Source organism: Aythya ferina (assembly GCF_964211825.1).
Source record: "Aythya ferina genome assembly, chromosome: 2".
NCBI classification, from domain to species: domain Eukaryota; kingdom Metazoa; phylum Chordata; class Aves; order Anseriformes; family Anatidae; genus Aythya; species Aythya ferina.
In genome coordinates, this window is record NC_140297.1 from 43,627,257 (window position 1) to 43,645,331 (window position 18,075).

An 18,075-nucleotide genomic window follows, 5' to 3' on the forward strand; every position below is an offset into this window, starting at 1 on the left:
ACAGAACTAGAATCTGTTAGAAGTATGCAAGCGTGTTTTTCTATCTGTCCCAGGGGCAGCACTATCTCTTGCAGAAGAGTATACCTTGTCAGCTTAATCAGTTTTTTTATGCAGATCTTAACTATACCTTAGGATCTAGCCAACACCAAAAGGATGCTAAGATGTAAGGTCCAAAGGATAAAGCACATCTGCTTCTCAAACACCTCTTCACGTGAGAAAAATCCTTGTGTTCGAGTCTGCCTGCCTGGAACCAGACTACTCTGCAGAGCAGACGTATGCAGTAAAAAGCAGCCATATACCACAGAAACCTAAATTAAAAGTCAGCTCTCTGAGCAAGTTGAAAAAATTCCAAGCCCAGTTCCTAAGTGCCATCAGGGAGTATCTGACAATCTTTAATCTGCAAATCTGCTCTGAGGCGTCAGCATTCTGTTTCATCCCAAGGGAGTTGCCATATACTCAATATAGTCCCCTACTTCCCAGACAAAAGCAAAGTGTGAAGAGAGAATTCATTAGAAATAATCTTCAAATCAAGTTAAGATCAGAATAAAACCTCTATACAGAGAAAGAGGACACAAAAACATAACTCCTACTCTACTCACATATCAGTTGTACGCCAGAAACAGTCTCATGTGTGCTAGTAGAAATTACATTTGCCACAAACAGTATAAGTAGTTGTTATCTATTTATTGAATCAAATTATTTTATTGGAATTTATCCTCCTTTCCCCAGACTAAGCAGATATCTGTAAACAACATGATCCACCCTAGCAGAACTGCCATCTTCACTGCCTTATGGCGTACTAGATTTTCTATCACGAGTTCATTACCATTCTTCTAAAGACTTCATGAAACAAATAAACAAAATAGTATGAGAAAAAGTTTAATCTTCAATGTTCATTAAGAACGGGAAGAAACTGCTGTCACTGACTGTTTTTAAGAAAGATTGTTGTTCTGTTCTCAGTCCTAGCCTAAGACAGCAGACAGAAAGGTAAATTCAATTCTTATTTGATGCATTTCATCATTCTAAAGAAGTTCTCCAGGAAGACATTCACAAATGCTACTTTATTATTTGCTTTATGATTATAAAAGGCAGCTCACCAATTAAAACAAAACATCTGTTTCTGTAGTAAACTATGCAGAAATTGGAAAGGATGTACCAAATACACTATTAGTAAAATCAACCAGATCTCTGCCACCTGCATGGTGCTGGTTATATGCTTCCAGGGGAGAAAAACAGCCTAATTTCCCTGGAAGTTCAGTGTATATGTACACACAAACCTGCAGCTCTCATAGAAAGTACCCCAAAAAGAGCTTTCTTCCAGCCCCTCGACACCAATTTCCACTACAATGAACAGGCAGCAGATAAACCCCAACAAGACAGGGAACATATCTATACAAGCACAGCACCCAGCCACAGCCTGCTCTCCTTTCCCTATGGCAATGCTACAGCTCACAAAAACCATCCATTTCAGATGGCATGACAGAGAGCATCCTCCCCAAGTGCCCTCAGGAGAAATGGGTTTCCCCTTCACAGTTGCACACAGCAGAAGGGAGGGAAATTATCCCCAAAGAGGAGGTTTGGAGTAGATTTTTCCAGTTAAGCATCATGGATCATTTTCTTTCTTTGATTCCAGTTTCCTAGGTATCTGGTGTACCTTCACACTACGCACTACGTTTTCCTATAATTGATGCATGAAACATGTTTAACACCTACCTCAATTCTACAACAAAACTTTTCTATTTTTAAGTCCTCCGGTCTTGGCTTACAGACAAAAAAAAAAAAAAAAAAAAAAAAACATTTTTACCCAGCACAATCGTAACCTAACATTGATTGCTACAACTCTTACAACATACTGTAACTACACTGTAACAAATATTCCCTTAACAATTCAACACTAGCCCTCCAGGAGAGACCAAAATTAGATGTGTATTCCTTCCATGGCCAGGGACAGACACAACAGTTTTACTGAATCCTACAGGACACTCAACGAGCAACAGCAAGCTGCACATCTGTTTTTCGGATTAGAAGAACAATGTTGTATTTGCAAATGCTGCGCAAGGACTAGAAAATAATGCTATCTTTCAAAAAAAAAGAAGAGCATATAAGGAATCACGTATTAGTATACACAAAACAGCAAACTGTTTTGGTTGGTCTCAACAGAAGCAAATCTAGAGCTGATATATTTAAGGGGAACCTGACTACGTGGAACTCAGTAATTTACACAGGTAATAACTACTTTTTTCTCCCATCTTTCCTCATCCTTTCCTGCCCCCCAGGCACTCAGGGGGGAGTTGGTGGTGGCAGGAATTGAGCAAGGAAGAGGATTCCCCTGCACAATTTTCTCTCCTCTTGCCATCTGTACTACAGAAGAATCCCTATTTGTCATTTGTCTCCAAATTAAAAGCATCTAGATTTTCTTTCCTGTACATTTATTTGCTCAAAAGGAGGCACCAGAGAACCTGGTAAAATAAAGTTCAAATACATCTCCCTCCCAGACTCCAGAATCATCTTCAATCCATTTCTTGCCATGGAAGAAAAAAAAAATTTTAAGCAGCATTTACACACCCAAATGAACATCAGAAAATACATGGTGAGGATGATCATGTGTTTTTGTTGTTGTTGTCTTTTAAAGGTAAACTAAAAATAACTCCTCAAAGGAAAAAAAATATATATATTCTATGACACACTTCAGAAAAGTGATAAGTGAAAATTAAAAATATATGAGGGAATTCCTGTCTGGGATATCGTTTATTCAATAAATGAGCGTCTGATGTGAAACGGTTTAAATAAGGGATTTATCTGCACAGGCTGCTGACTGCAAAACAGGATTCTATTTGCCAAGGTATTAAAATAAAAAGCAGACCTAAAACACAGCATAAGGTGATAAATCAGCTTTAAAACAAATTACTTGAGTTTGCTGCATTCTCAGTTTGGGACAGGAGGAAGGATGTTAACCATAGCAGTCAACAGGCTTTAGAGACATTCTTCTGCCAAAGGATACACAAGGAGAAAACCAAAAGTTTTGAAGTTTACATAGAGACAACGTTTCTCTGCTGCATTTTTATTTAAAAAGCCACCTGCTTCCTTTCTGCATGCCAAATAAACCTGATCTTCTCACAAGGCACATGAGCATTTGCTAATGCTGATTAGCAAATACTACACACTACACTACTAGGTGACATCCTTGGCCAATTGGAAAATCCTTGAAATGCTTCTTCCTCCTACAAAAAAAAAAAAAAAATCCCAAACCCCAATGAAACTCCTAAGAATAGGTGCAATCCCTCATTTTCACCTTACACTGTATGTAACCAATACTTTCATCTAATAATACCCTTCTCCAGCACATTTTCAATTAAAGAAAAAAAATTACAAAGCATTTAGCCAGAGATCAATGCATAGACTTTTAATGGAGACAGCTAGATATGAATTTGACATTGTTTTACCCCAAAGTAGAAACAGACAGAATTTTTGCTTCACTGGCTGTTCTTGTTGATGCACGTCCAAAATCGAGCACTAACAAAAAGAGAATCACAAAAAACCTTTCCTTGAATCTTTACTGTGGGAATAAAACATGTGTTGACTACCCTTCAAAAAAAGATTGAAGATTTCAGTTTAATCTTCATAACTGCTTGCAGACTTGAGGTATAAGACTGACAACTTGCAAGAAACACGAAGAGCTCAAAATCACATCTTTCTTAAACTATTTCACGCCAAAACATGTCATAAAATATTTAAAGTCAAGACCCACACAATCCTAGATACTGGATCAGATTTATCTAATCACACGACTGGAAAACAAAACAATAAAAAAGTTACCTCAAAAGTAGCATTTTTTTTAATTTTTAAAAAGTTACAGTCTACAAATCTGTTTAAATAGCTACTATTTAATAACTATCTTTGCGAGTGCATTCTCTAAGTATTATGTGAGAAACTCTCAGCTACTTTAAGTCCTTGCTGTAGAAGCATTCAGATGGCAAGGCCTACGGTGCACAGAGGGAAAGTTAACAATCCATGCACAACTGGCCATAATGACTTCAAGAACAGAAGCAGGGTAAAGGTACAGAGAAAGTAGATACTATCTACTCTTCTGGCAGCTCTTTGTATTTAGGACATAATAGCATGAGCATTTCATTCTGAAGGAAGGTGAAGTCAAAGGTAAGTTTAATTTAAGAAAGTTAAGTCATTGCTTATTTCTCACACTCTACAAGGGAGTGCTGCTCTGCTTTGTTGGACCACCTTCATGAACTGTAGGCTAGAATTCCTACCTTGTCTGTCTGTGCAACAGCCTGAGGATCTTGTCCCCATTGCCTTTCCACAGGATTTATTCAACTAGAATCTTTGGACGCTATGTAGCAGGTAACGATGGCACTTGGATGGAAACGTTTGGCAATATATTGAACAAGGCCATCACATCATCCTGGAAAGATGTTTTAGACTTTCTATCAGATGAACATATGGCTTTTAACCTAACAAGCCATTTTCACCTGACCGTATCAGGAGGTGATAATAAAGGTCACCGTTTGGTTGCTCCTTCTGGATATGCAATTAAAAAAAATTCACCTGGAGGACACAGAATCAAAATGAAATATATCATCTCTCAAAGTTAGAGTTTGCTAGATTACTTAAAGGCATTAGTCTGATTAGGTACGAGTTTATTCAGCTTTGATGACTCTGAAACTCTACCGACTCAGCAGAAACGTTAAGTCCACCAAAGTACGCCTGAGCAAGATTAACTGGGTAGGAAAATCAGTAATCAAGACTTTCATGCCAGGTTCTTTCAGGCAACTGTGTTGCATAACAAGTCCTGGGGAAAAGAAAAGGAAGAAAAAGTAGTAATTTCACAGATTTTTGAGGGAGAATAGTCTAAATATTTCAGCAGCTTTTAGTTCCCCCCTCTCTTCCTCTGTCTCCCTCTCTCTAAATTACATACCAAATAAGCACACCTACACACTGAAGGATTAACTGTTTGCATTCGGGTTCTCACAGTTACACTGAAGATGCTGATATGAACAAGTGCTACAGAATTTCAGTTCCTGAAAGAATTCTCGTACAACTTTGAAGTCTAAAGGGAAAACAAACAAATAAGAATACTTATTAAATTTTGTTAAGTCCTTTATAATAGCAGCTTTCAACATTTTTAGGGGAGGGAGAAGGGATTAAAAAAGGGAACCCCTTTAAGCGAGTACTAGTGTTATATTTGTTTTTCCCTGCTATTGTGCACAGATCTGCAAAAATCATTATCAAGTCAAAACACAGCACTGATTTAACAGAAGATTACTTGGACAGAGATTCAAGGGCATGTACGACTCAAGTCATCTATCTCTGACAGTTCACTTAGATCACACGGACATGAAAAACAACCCCCAGGGACTTTGAAACTGGAAAGCGACTTTTCTTTGAAGGATGCTTTTCATCTTTGATCCAACCCATTCTCTTTTGAAATGACATTATATCAAAGAATTCAATTAAAGGCACTTTATCATTACTATTAAGATATGTGCAATTTTTCTGCATTTTTTAAGTTAAAACCAGAATACAGAATTGTGTTGTTGTTGTTCATTTACTTTACTCTCTGAAATATATCAGAATCTGGATTAGGGAAGTCACAATATGCCATAGTATAGGCATCAAAGTTTCTAACTGTCTTTTGGTTGTTGTTGTTGGTTTTTTTTGTTTGTTTGTTTTTTGTTAGTGGTAGTAGTGGGTTTGTTTGTTGGTTGGTTGGTAGTTGTTTTGTTTTGTCTTCCTAAGGGCCCTTTTAATGTCATTTCCCTACTTCTCAACTGACCCTTTCACATTTCTATTTTCCCCACAGTGGGAATTCATCAGAAGGATTCTTCTTACTCAGTTGTCTCAGCAGCCCTGAGGGCATATCCTGCCCTGTAATAAACTTTCTGCAAATAAGAATGTTTTGTCTTTTTGATTTTCAGTACTTTTGTGTGTTTTTCTTCATGTTTTGTTCTTTAAGGGCCTACTTGAAGTTGGATTATGTTGTTGATTTACCTACAAAAAAAACATAAAAAGCCACCCCATTTCCAGAAAAGCCACCCCATTTTTGCTGCTGCTCCTCCTCCTCCACTTATATCATGTCCTGCTCCTGTGCTTACACTAGGCAGTTTACCCCTGAGAAAACAATGACCATCCTTTCAGAAAGGTCTGACTTCCTATATTATTGATAGAGTCCTACAACTGTGTGAATTAAAAAAATTGAGCTGCATGAGGACTTGGGAGGTTCATGCCTGCAATGCAGAATCACACAGTTTTGACTTTTTAGGTTCATAAAAATTTGACAGCATTTTATTTTTATATATATATATTTATTTTTTTTAATAGAAACATGGAGATCTCTTCCCAGACTTAAATAAAACCACTTATAAAACCACTAATTGGAATAAATCTACCTCAGCAGGATTAATCTTTTTATGTAAAAAACTAGAAATATGATTTTTCACTGTAACACTGCATTTTTATCAAACACAACTGTAGTGTGATTTCAATCTCTACATAAAAATACCAAGCAGGTTCTGCACTGTCTTTAAGAGCACAGGCTTATCTATCTGTTCTCCATGCCACTTTTTTCCCCCTCCCTGTCTTGCTGTCTTCAAAACCTCATTTCCCCGTGAAGACTTAGGACAACATCTTTTTCCCCTCTTTTCCAATTTCAACATTTTGCAGCTTTTTTTTAGGCTAAGAGAAAAATGCTAATACTTGATGCTGCAGAAGCTCACAGGCTGCTCAATCCAACTGCTCGCTTCCTCTTTGAGGAAGGGTTCATTTTGCCTTCTTCAGTAGCATAACAAAAAACCCTAACGCATGTAAAAAAAATACCCAAGAGTGCTTGTGCTCACCTGATGACAGTGACCTGTTATGGTGCTGGCCCACTTGATGCATGCTTTGCTGTAACAGAGTCAGGCATTCTCCAAGGCAGCTCAGGGTGGCAGCAGAGGTAGCTTTTAAAAGCAGCAAGTCCTGATCCAAGGCAGAAAGGGGTCCAGAACTTGGGAGAGCTTCGATGGCTTGTACAAGATTCTTCTGTTGTCCCTCAACTTGACTCATCATCTGTAAAGGTGCAAAAACATCTGATGCCATCGGAAATATCACAACGTAGCTGTTAAATTCCTACAGGTTGATGTAGTAACTAAATGTAAAGAACAACAAATGAACGTTCATGTTATGATGCAAATATACCATAAATTTACCTACAAAAACAAAGGGCTTGAGACTACCAAAGACCTGTGAAAACGTCAAGACTATGTTAGAGAAAATAGTCTCTTAAAGTAATAGGTTCCTGGTAGGTGTAATAGCAACTCATACTTTCTGGAAGTATTTAAGGAAACATACGAAAATTCTACTTCCTTCTCTGTCACCAATTTAGACTTGAATTTTCTTTCCTAGGTCCATGACCTGAGACACCCACAGAAAATACAGCATTCATCTTCTTCCTTTCCTACATGAAACATCTAGTCACAGTTTAAGAACAAACATTTTTCATTTCTCAAGCATCGGTAAGGAATTATTTTGAAAAAATAAGGTGACTTGGAAGTTTACAGGCATTGCCATAGGATGCAACTTAGAATACTTATTTACTATCAGATATGAATACCAGCTGTCGGGAAGAAAGTTAATCTGTTTCTACATTTGAACCAACCAGACAAAGATAAAATGCACGCTTGTAGAGCAGATAAAAACATTGTATGAGCAGGCTGTTCTTTAAATAAACTGGCAAGCTTCCAAAAATCCTTCCTATAACTAAAAGAAAAAGATGTTTAAAAAATCTGTTTTTACAGCTTTTCATAAATTATACATGCATACGATGGGACTCTCTCATACTTACCGTTCCTTAAGATAAGAAAACACCTTCATGTACCACACCACACTTGGGAGTATCTTTGAAATAATCATGCCTGTAACTACAATCATACACATTTGAGACAAAACTCAAATTCATTCTGGACCTTTTCTTTAACGTACTGACTTATGTATATATACAGCTTATGTCTAAAGAGCCAGAGTTACGTATCTCATCTCAAAAATAATTTGAGGATTGCGTCAGCCTTCCGGACATCTCGAAGTGGTGGTGTTTTATCCCCACAAGTTTGTCTACTGATCAGATACCCTAACAAAGACAAGTTATGGGCACACATAAAGCTGATTTTAAACATAAGATTGCAAATCTCTTATTGCCAAACGATGTAAAGTACTTACATCCAACTCCCAAATATCAAGCTCTCACTCAATTACAGAGAAGATCCACACCATCTAAGTAATGACTTCGCTTAAGACATTGCAATCTTTCTTCAATAATGCAGCATCACACTTCTTCCCTTCCACACCCTTTGGCAAGATATAGCAGAAAGGATATATACTACCAGACAGAAAATTCAGTTAACAAGAACAGAGTTGCTTAGTATCCCTTTCTGCTGCAGGTGCAAGATCTATCAATATAAACCCAAGGTTCAATTACCCGTGGGAGTCCATGCTGAATAACGGTTGCCATGTGTTGAACTGTCTTACCTCTCTTAAAAATCTCATTTTCCAATCTTTCTATTTTCAGTATAACCGCAGGCTCACGATCCTAAAAGGCGGATGAAATAGTAGAAATAACCTACCAATCCTCTTGCCAGACTGATACAAGAGAAAAGTCCTTTTACATTCTCAAAAGCTTGCAGCACCCTAAAAAACAGCTTCCTAGAAAATACAGAAAGATGATATCATGTGCCAGCTATTCCACCCAAACTCCAAACCAATGTGAAGAAAGGGCTGGAGGGCAGAAATTTTTATGTGTGTTTCTAGAGTGGGACTTTTAAGCTAAACATGAAGGTTATTCCATGATTGTCTTCTTATTAGGTCTCTCTTCCTCCCCTTCTCTTTTCTCTTTTGCTAAATCTGATGTTTTTACATAATCTAAGAAACTGCTATTTGAAGATTACATGCTTTGAAAAAAAAAAAAATAATAAAAAGATCAATTTTAATAGGTTTATGAAGCATGCAAATTCAATCTCACAGCTAAAGTTCAAGCTCTAATCATAGTGAGAGATAAATCGAAGTCCAACTCCTTCAGCGATTCAAATGAATCTCATACGTGGCCGCGATCACAGAACGTCAACGCTGCTGGCAGTCACCACGCGATCCATCACATTAACCACAGAGTTCCTGTACCAGCTCACTGACCCCCAAAATATGTTGGCTTAATTATTACAAGGTTCATGTAACAGAGTGGATTTTTCTCTAATGCAACAATTTCTAGATTAAATCCCTGAAGAAAGCATTTCAAGGAAGGCACTTTGGATTGGGGCACCTATGCTGCACGTAACACAACAGTCATCATCTCTTCTCTAATACAGGCAACCAATAACCCAGCCAGCTCAGAGCACACGAGGAGGCTGGTGGGACACTATAAGGTCAAAATAAATTTATAACCTGGTTACGTATATGAAAGGTATCGCATTATAAAGTCACAGAGTGATAAAAGGCGGTTTATTTTGCTAAAATGTGCGATAACAGTGAGCTAGATGCAGTCTGGAAAATTCAGGATCTTGAGATGCTCCTTCTTAAGAAAACTATTTTAAACATAACGTCTTCCTAAAAAGAATAATTTCACTGAAAAAGAAAAAAAAAAAAACTTACAGGTTTACACTCGAGTTTCTCAAAAGCTTTCAAAAAAAGTCTAAACACTGTAAACAACAAATTCAAGCTCCATTTGTCCAACCTACTGTAATGTGAAAAGTGTATGATGAACATCATGATTTTTCATTATTATTATTGTCTTTTTGAAGCATGGTTTGCTTCTCATAGCCTCCCTACACTGCGCTAAGTATACCAATTAATAAGTTCATATTGAGTACACTTGAAAAGGAAGAATGGAAACTCAACTCAAAGATTAAATACTCATCCTTGCAAACAAATTATAACAGAATTAAGTGAAAGGCTGTTGAAGGAAGCTACATAAGAAACTTAGTTTAATTCCCTGCTGAAAATTAAAATGCTGAGATCTTAACAGTTAGCATTTAAAAACAGAGGCCAAAGCTTTAGAAGAAGCCAAAGTGTTATAGGTTTGATGAGTTTTATTTGTGAAGTAACTGCAAAATCCAGAAAGACTGGAAGGAGCTGTGCTCTCAGGTTGTTGCCAAAAAAAGAATCAATCTTATGCAGATTTTTACAGTAAGATGTGCACAGTCAATTTTAATTCCATTTGTCAGAAAAGAGAATTAGACAGAGTACGACAAAGGCAGCCAGGATAAGCACCTTTAGGAACTGCCCGAACCTCAGGTTGTGCTCCAGTTTTGAGAAGTCACACACCACGTACCTGAGCTCCATTGCACAGACAGGGGGTCCCTTCAAAGCCAAAACAAAAACCAGACCAGCACAGACACACACACTCACGTAAGTGAGCCACACTCCCCTATAAAAAGAGCTCAGGAAAACAAATTGAAGGTATGGCTGGGAGTCGATGGATCACATTCTCCCTGAAGACTGTGCACTACAATTGAATGGAAAACTGCTTCCCTCCCTTTCCCATCCTGAACAAGACTGTGAAGTTGAAACCCCTTCTGATGCTTTGAAGCAACTGAAATATTTTCTTTTCATCTCTGTGCAATCACTTTTCATACTTTCTATTTTCTTTGTTAGAAATAGCATACATTTCCAAGGATCTGCTTCCACAGGAAAATAAAAATCCAAAATAACATTTCCATTTTCCCCTTCCTTGCTTAAAGGGCAAATATATTCTTATACATCTAAGAGAAGAACGTAAGATAAACTGATCGCAGAGCTTAGGAAACGTTTGGAAAAAGTGACTGAATGCTTGCAGTTAGCACCTAGCCCCAAGCTCTACAGCCTACAGTTAAATTCTTCCCAGTTTACAATAAAAAGTAAACAAAAACAATTGTTTAATTTCCCTTTATCAAAAATGAAGTATCGTTGTGGGTCTTAATATTCTCTACCTGACCTAAAGTTAGCTTGAAAGAGGCCTTTTTAATTCATCCTTTCCATGCTACCTGCTGGCAACGTTTCTATGCAACATTAGAGCTGTGGTAAAAGCAACTGTTCAAGGTGCCTGAAGCAGCAGAAGACACCAAGAACAGCAGCTCCTCTGTAGGATTCAAAGCATTAGAAGTTGACGAGCATTTACTGCTCATGTGCATGGCTTACTCTTTTAGCCATCTTCAGCTTGCAGTAGGAGAGCAGAAGTAGACCACATTATACATTTCCTATTAACAGTTACTCCTGAAGCTGGAAGGAGATGCAGACCTTTTAGCCAGCCAGAAATTCTCCGATACTGTCAGCATTCCTCTGGGTAACACCACCCACGAAGAAAGCTGCCACTTAACAACACCTTCACAGAAAACCAAACAACAGCAATTACCTCTGACATTTGCCTCAGTAGGTCATCCACGCTCTACTGCTTGCTCCAAAACAGCCCCTTCCCAGCTGCTGTTGCTGCCTGCTTCCTCCCCTCCCCAAACCATCCTACACCCTGTGTGATTCGTGTGGTTGCTTTCCCTACTTACCCCAGTCACAGCAACTGCCAACTACTCCTTTGCAGCTGGTATTCCACCTCCTGGATCTTCCTCTTGTGAACACGCTGCCAATGTTATATGGTACCATACCATTACGTAACAAGATCCCAAACAAATCAACAACTAGAAATGACTCTGTTCTCAGGGTCGCCCGGACAGCAAAGGCTTTGAGACGCATTTTTTTGCGAATCCAGAACATTTCAGACACATTAAGAAGAATGAAGAGTCTTTCATACTGTAAATTAGCTAAAATTAGCAACTAAAAATTAATTTAAGAAATAATCAAGAAAAATCGAGGTGTTATTTCTGTGCTAGAAGAAAAATTACAGTAATTCAATATTTTGTTAATGTACTAGACGATATATTAATCTTTCCCAAACAGAGAAATCATATTAGAAACCTGAACAGCAATTTTGATTTAAGGTTTCAATTTGTTTCTGAAACTACAGAGAGAGAAAATCCCAATTATGAAGCCTAATAATAAACTCTTTTAAAGATTTTTTCCTCCTATCCTAGAACAAAGATACACTGGAACTTCAAAAGGATGAAAACTGAACAGCCACACACAAATGAAGAGCATATGACTGCCTCTGACATGGTTTCATCTACATTGGAAATGCTCGTTATCTCCAGGACTAACAGACCTAAGTCTGTTTGTCTGGCCCAGATGGGTATTACGATAATCGGAACATCTTTATTTCTACAATTACTGACCTTACAGGACTTCACCAAACTAGCAGCACATCACAACAACCTAAAGCAAAAAACAACTTTACATCATTTACCAAACTGCCCAATTCACAGGATTCTCAGGGGCATCCTAAGACACAGTGATTTCAAGCTCCCTGAAGCCAAAGAAGAATGACATCAGCTGTATTACCTCAAAGGGTAAGCAAACATTCTCCCCCTTCCTCATACAGGCCATACAGAGCATAGCAAGAAAACAGTGTCATCAATCCTGTTCTCATTTATGAAGATTTAAATACTAGAGACCGTCCTACCTCTCTTTGGAATATATAACTTGAGGAAGATTATTCAGACCTTCCCAGGACTGAATACATCATCTGACATACACACGAGCAATTTATATTTTAGCATGTGCTATTTTCCTTTTTGGAATTGATCTTCACACATATTGAATCATTTTATAGTAGGTATTACAATACTCCTACCCATGCGTACAACAAAAAAAAAAAATCCAAAACACTCCAGAGAAGGAAAATATTCTTTTAGCAGCACTAAGAACCCACAGAAATTCTATGTTGTCAAGTTGTGACATGCTAGAAATCATTCATCAAGGACACATTTAGCTCTATCAGTTAATACCACTCTTTCTCAACTTACTGTTCTCTGCGTGGGCTGTCAGTAATACCACCACCAGCAGCACGTTGGCTGCATAGTCACCTCTGGGCATTTCTTCTGGAAGATTTAATGCAGTAATTTTTATTTTTAAAACCTTTCCATTGCTGACAGTAGGCAAGTTGAAAACAATCATAAAGAAAACTCGGAAAATAAACACAATGCTAATATGAAAAAGAGAGCATCTGTTAAAAAAAAAAAAAATGTTGTGGGAAAAGCTTTGGACATTTAAATAGTAATGCAGGAATGCAACGCAAATCACTTTCTTACCAACCCTAAGTCGAGTTGCATTTTTGAGAGGTTTACTGCCTTCAAAGGCAAGGAAGGCGCCAAAATGCTTCTTCATTGTTTTCTTTCTGTTATATGAAAACATGATTTCTTGCTCTCCCTTTCTCTCTCTCTCTCTCACACACACACACACACACAAATACTTTCTGGTATATTAGTTTCTTGCTTTTAGAGAATCATAACACAAGAAAAACATTATGAAAGCCATCAGGAAAGGACACAAGTAGAAGCCAGCTTTTGAAACCATCCTTAATTAGGTCATAAGTGATAGGAGTGCAGACCTTGGTTCTCATTTTTAAAAAAGCAAATATCACAGAGTTGTGTTTTTCTTTTTTTTTTCCTCTTTTGTTTAATATAAAACGCTGCTTTTCTTAAAAAAAGGAAGCAGACGTGTAAAGGAAGAGAATCAAGTCCACAGAGAAAAAATGAAAACCTTCTAAATCATTGCAAACCCAATGCATTGGGTTGCCACGAAAGCCTAACAGTCATTGATTCTGACCTTGAGAAAGATTTCTTGCTTGACCTAGATATCAACAATCTTGATCCAGATATCACCAACAACAATATGAACTGGCATCATATGAAAATTAAAGGTTAAAACAGACAACTAATATATACATACCAAAGCATAATAGATTCATTTGATATATACTTGGGACAAGTAAGACAAACACGTGGAACTCCAATGTCACCACAGTAACTGTACAAGCCATTAATCTCACATATCATCCAACAATACAGCACAATTTCAGAATTCCCACACAGGATTTCCTTGAAGCTTTCCTACTTTCAACTATTTATTCTGAAAAGGGAAAGAGCATAAACATACATGCAAAAAAATGACTAATAAAAATCACTTGCTTTTTTTAGCTTGCTTCCAACCACATCTACAGAATTCAGTGCTGTCAATCACCAGCTCAGAAGGTCTACCTCTCCTATTGAAAAGTCTCTTAAATTAAGATAACTTCTACAGCTGCAGTAAAATGCGGGTTTTTTCCCCCCCAATTTAATGCATTTTTATTTTGAGTTAAGCATTAATACCTAACCACAGCAAAGCAAGATAATTTTTGCTTGGGCTTAATTTCTGAAAAGTGTTCTGACTCCCTCAAGGTCACTCAATACATGCATCTTACTGCTTGGCAAAAGAGATTTCCTGATAGGGATTTATAGGCTTCCCCCTTTTCTTCAGTAAAGTCACACCCATAAATATTTTAATAGGATTCCATCAATAGCACACAAACTAGGAAGGCAAATTAGAGCTTAATATATAACTAAAGTGAAAGAGATCTAACACAGCAGTTGTTGCTAAAGGCACTGCAATCTATAACACTGATCTCTTATAAGGAGTATTTTGCATTTTAGCTCTGAAAATGTCTAGTGTGGAAACACGTACAAGACCAGCTGACCACAAACGTGCTTAAACTAGAAATAAGAGATTTGCATACTTTGCTTACAGTAAAACCTGAAGTTTTGACCAAAAAGGGCCTCCTTGAGCTGTGAGCTGGAGGGAAGTCTATCCAAAAAGCTTCAGTCTGGATGAAGACCCACAGTAGCCTCTGTGAACATCACTATGCTAATGAGAAAAACTATTTTATGAAAGGATCCTGGAATACTAAGTGAGATACTCTGAAAGCCTCTTGGAAAGATGGAACCAGATAATGACGTCCATATCAATTGTCCTTTCTTGATTACTCCTTCCCTCCCGTTACAAAGAAAAAGCACGTAATTCTCTATTATTGTCACCTCAGGGTAGCAACCGGCTTGACCTCAATTATTTTAAAGATGCAAACAATGAACAGTGAAATTGGAATGACTCTGTTATGTAATAGTTATTAAGGCTTAGACACACACATCCTATCAATGAAGCTTCAAAGGAGCAAGTTAATTTTCACTTGGCATGCAATTTGCAGACAGAGCCACAAAAAGTGACAGAACAAACAGAACTCTACCTCTGACAATCAGGGTGGCAGCTAAGCACCAGGGCACATTTTCTTTTCAATTCTTGCCTCTTCTTTCACAATTCTATTTCTTCCCTTGGAGAAGTCGAAAGAAAAAGAGGAAAAAAAAAAAGAAAAAAGAAAAAAGTAAAAAAAGCCTCCCTACCACCATGTGCTATTCTGTTCTCTTTTCCCTAACCAGAAACCCACATAATCTCTGTTAAGGGAGCAACTGAAAAGCCAGTTGCTACATATCTTCATTGTCTCAGCTGACAAAACATAATTTCCTTTGGGGTTTTATTTTGTCTTTTTTGCTCAGTCTTCTCATAGTGCACTCCACAGGGTGGTTCCTTGTGAGGAAACAGAGGAACAAATGTCATTAGGACTGATTCTAAAAGCAGAGCTTGGCTTGGCTGTTTCTCTTCCTTAGCTACTGCTTCCAGTCTGCTGTTTCCATTGATGCTGATGCTGTTCCACTGGTCACCATCACTAGCCACACTTTCAAGCTCCCTTGCTGTTAGTTGCACAGCTACAATAATCAGACTGTATTTTGCAGATCTTCATAGTTTGTTTTTGCCTTTTTTTTTTTTAGCCCGTGATGGCTGTTGGATATGGAGGGAGAGAGGAAAGGTGGGACAAAGGGTCTTTTTTTGGAGATGTATCTGGAAGCTTTAAATATTAGTAACAAAAGTAATCCACTGTCCTGAGAAATTCTCAAACTTGTGCAATTCAGGAATGCATGAGGAACCACTTCCTTTCCTTCAGTACTTTAAAACAGGCAGCAGATCAGCAAGAAAAGAAGCTGATCTAGCCACCTGTCTCACAAAAACATGTCTCTGTTCAGAACAAAAGCCAGGATATTCTTAACAGATCTAACACCAAAGAGCGTATGAAATCTGTAACAGCACTGAAACACTGGAAGAAAACAAAATTCCTCTGATGGTCAGCTATCTTCAGGCTGTTTCACAGAGCCAATCAGCAAGTCTTCAAATGAGAAGGTTTTTATTTATTTATTTACTAAACTAAGATTTAAGATCCAGCTTCTGTAATAAAATCCAAGGAAAAAAGCCTGATGCAGACAAGCACTGCTCATTGACAGAGTCTATCTCCACAAATCAGGGCGAGCAGGCTGTGCTGCTCTCCCCCTCCGCAGGCTGAGTATCAGTCTAACACTGGTCATTTTGCCACTGGAGGGAGCAGTCTGGGAATCGGTGCCTATTTTTTGCAGGAGATTGAGCTGGTTTTCTAATTTGCCTGTTGTACTAGAGCTCCCTAGGGATACTCCATGCATGTGCAGGTAATGCATGCCATTTGCTGCCTGCAAAAGGTTTGTACCAAAGCACAACTAGTAACTGCTATGTTTCCCCCCCACGTCTCTCAAGCTCTTTCCTTGAGTATTTGCTTCTTAATAGTCACTTATTTAGACTTACTGTTTGCTATTAAAGATGACTCAAGGGGAGCAGGGTGTAGGGATCTTGTGGTAAAGGCACAGAGAAGAGTAGAAGCACACAGTGGCTGCCAAGGTTGATGGGATATTTTCCCTCTGAGTTGCTCCCAGGGATCAAGAACCAAAAATTGAGAAGCAAAAGGAAAGAGCCTGCAATTTCAAGTAAATCTTGGACAGCAACTGGCTGCCATCCAGCCAAGCAGGAAGCACATTGTTGTATTTTAAACCACAGAATGCAGCACTGAGAACACGGCTTCTGAAAAGCTTCTTGTAGAAAATTAGATTGTTTAATTTTAATATAAGGATTACTTCAATATCTGCAAGTAAAGTCATTAGTTTTAGCGATTAAAATGTTACTCACAAGTACATTACTCCATGAGCTCTTCTGAACAGCAGCTTTTCTTACATTTCAGAAGGATTACTTCAGTTCAGTTAATAGCTACAGCACAGAACTGGAAAGCATATTTTGATTATTGACAATTAAGGTACATTTGTGAGTATTAAGCATTCAAAAGAATACCTAAAAGGTTGCTGCTAGTCATTAAGTCAACATCAGCAACCACAGAAAAATGCTATTAGTTCACCACTGTATAGCGTATTATTGATAAAAGTAATTTTTTTGTACTTTGAGTAAGATTAGTCTTCAGGAGATAAAAGGTCACATTTCACTGGATTATAAATTTTACATTTCAACACATCGATTTCTGTGGGAAGCTTTGTTTCAGAATACATCACTACCAAATGTATCACTGGATTTTAAAAATAATAAAAAAAAAAAAAATGTATCTTATTCTACCACAGAATATATAAACTCACCTATGGCCATACAGAGTAGCCCAGTGTGCCATATAAGCAATTCTCCAAACTTCTGATGGAGATTTCCAGTGTGTCTGTGTTGGGCTTACTTGGCAAGAGTTTGACAGCATGGGGACTTTAGGGGGTGGCTTCTGTGAGAAGAGTCCCAAAGCTGCCCCATATCAGACCAAAGCCAGCTGGCCTGTGCAGGGAGAGGCCCCTGGTGGAGCGGGCTGTCCCCCTGCACCCATGGGTCCCACATGGAGCAGATCTCCACGCTGCAGCCCCCCCATGGGTGGAGGAGCCCCCGGTGGAGCAGGTGGATGTGGCCTGGAGGAGGCTGCGGCCCATGGAGAGCCCCTGCAGGAGCAGGCCCCGGGCCGGAGCTGCAGCCCGTGGGGTACCCATGGGGGAGCAGCTTGCTCCTGACAGACGGACCCCACGGTATAGACCCCATGTTGGAGCAATTCTTGAAGAACTACCGTCCTTCAGCAGTCTATGGGAAGCCCATGTTGGATCAGTTCAGGAAGGACTGCATCCCATTGGTGCCCAACGTGGGGACCAAGCTCATGACCCTGGGATTAAGAGCGCCAAGCTCTTCCCTTTCTCATCTATCCTTAATTTACCTTCCTTTCACTCCCCTCCCAGTTAGCTACCCAGCTTGTAGTAGGTGTAAAATATGATTTTATTTTATTTCTGTCACATCCCACCTCACTTTCATAATCTGGGG

The 18,075-nt window shown here is 38.5% G+C and overlaps 1 protein-coding gene across 2 annotated transcripts in view; it reads right to left on the minus strand.

Annotated features, from left to right (window-relative positions):
• Positions 1–18,075, minus strand: part of OSBPL10 (oxysterol binding protein like 10) — a 112,754-nt gene that overhangs the window by 42,498 nt on the left and 52,181 nt on the right. For both annotated transcript variants that reach the window (XM_084510118.1, XM_084510117.1), the window contains exon 5: positions 6,849–7,059. In XM_084510118.1, coding sequence (XP_084366244.1) covers positions 6,849–7,059 — 211 coding nt within the window. The remainder of the gene's footprint in view (positions 1–6,848; positions 7,060–18,075) is intronic.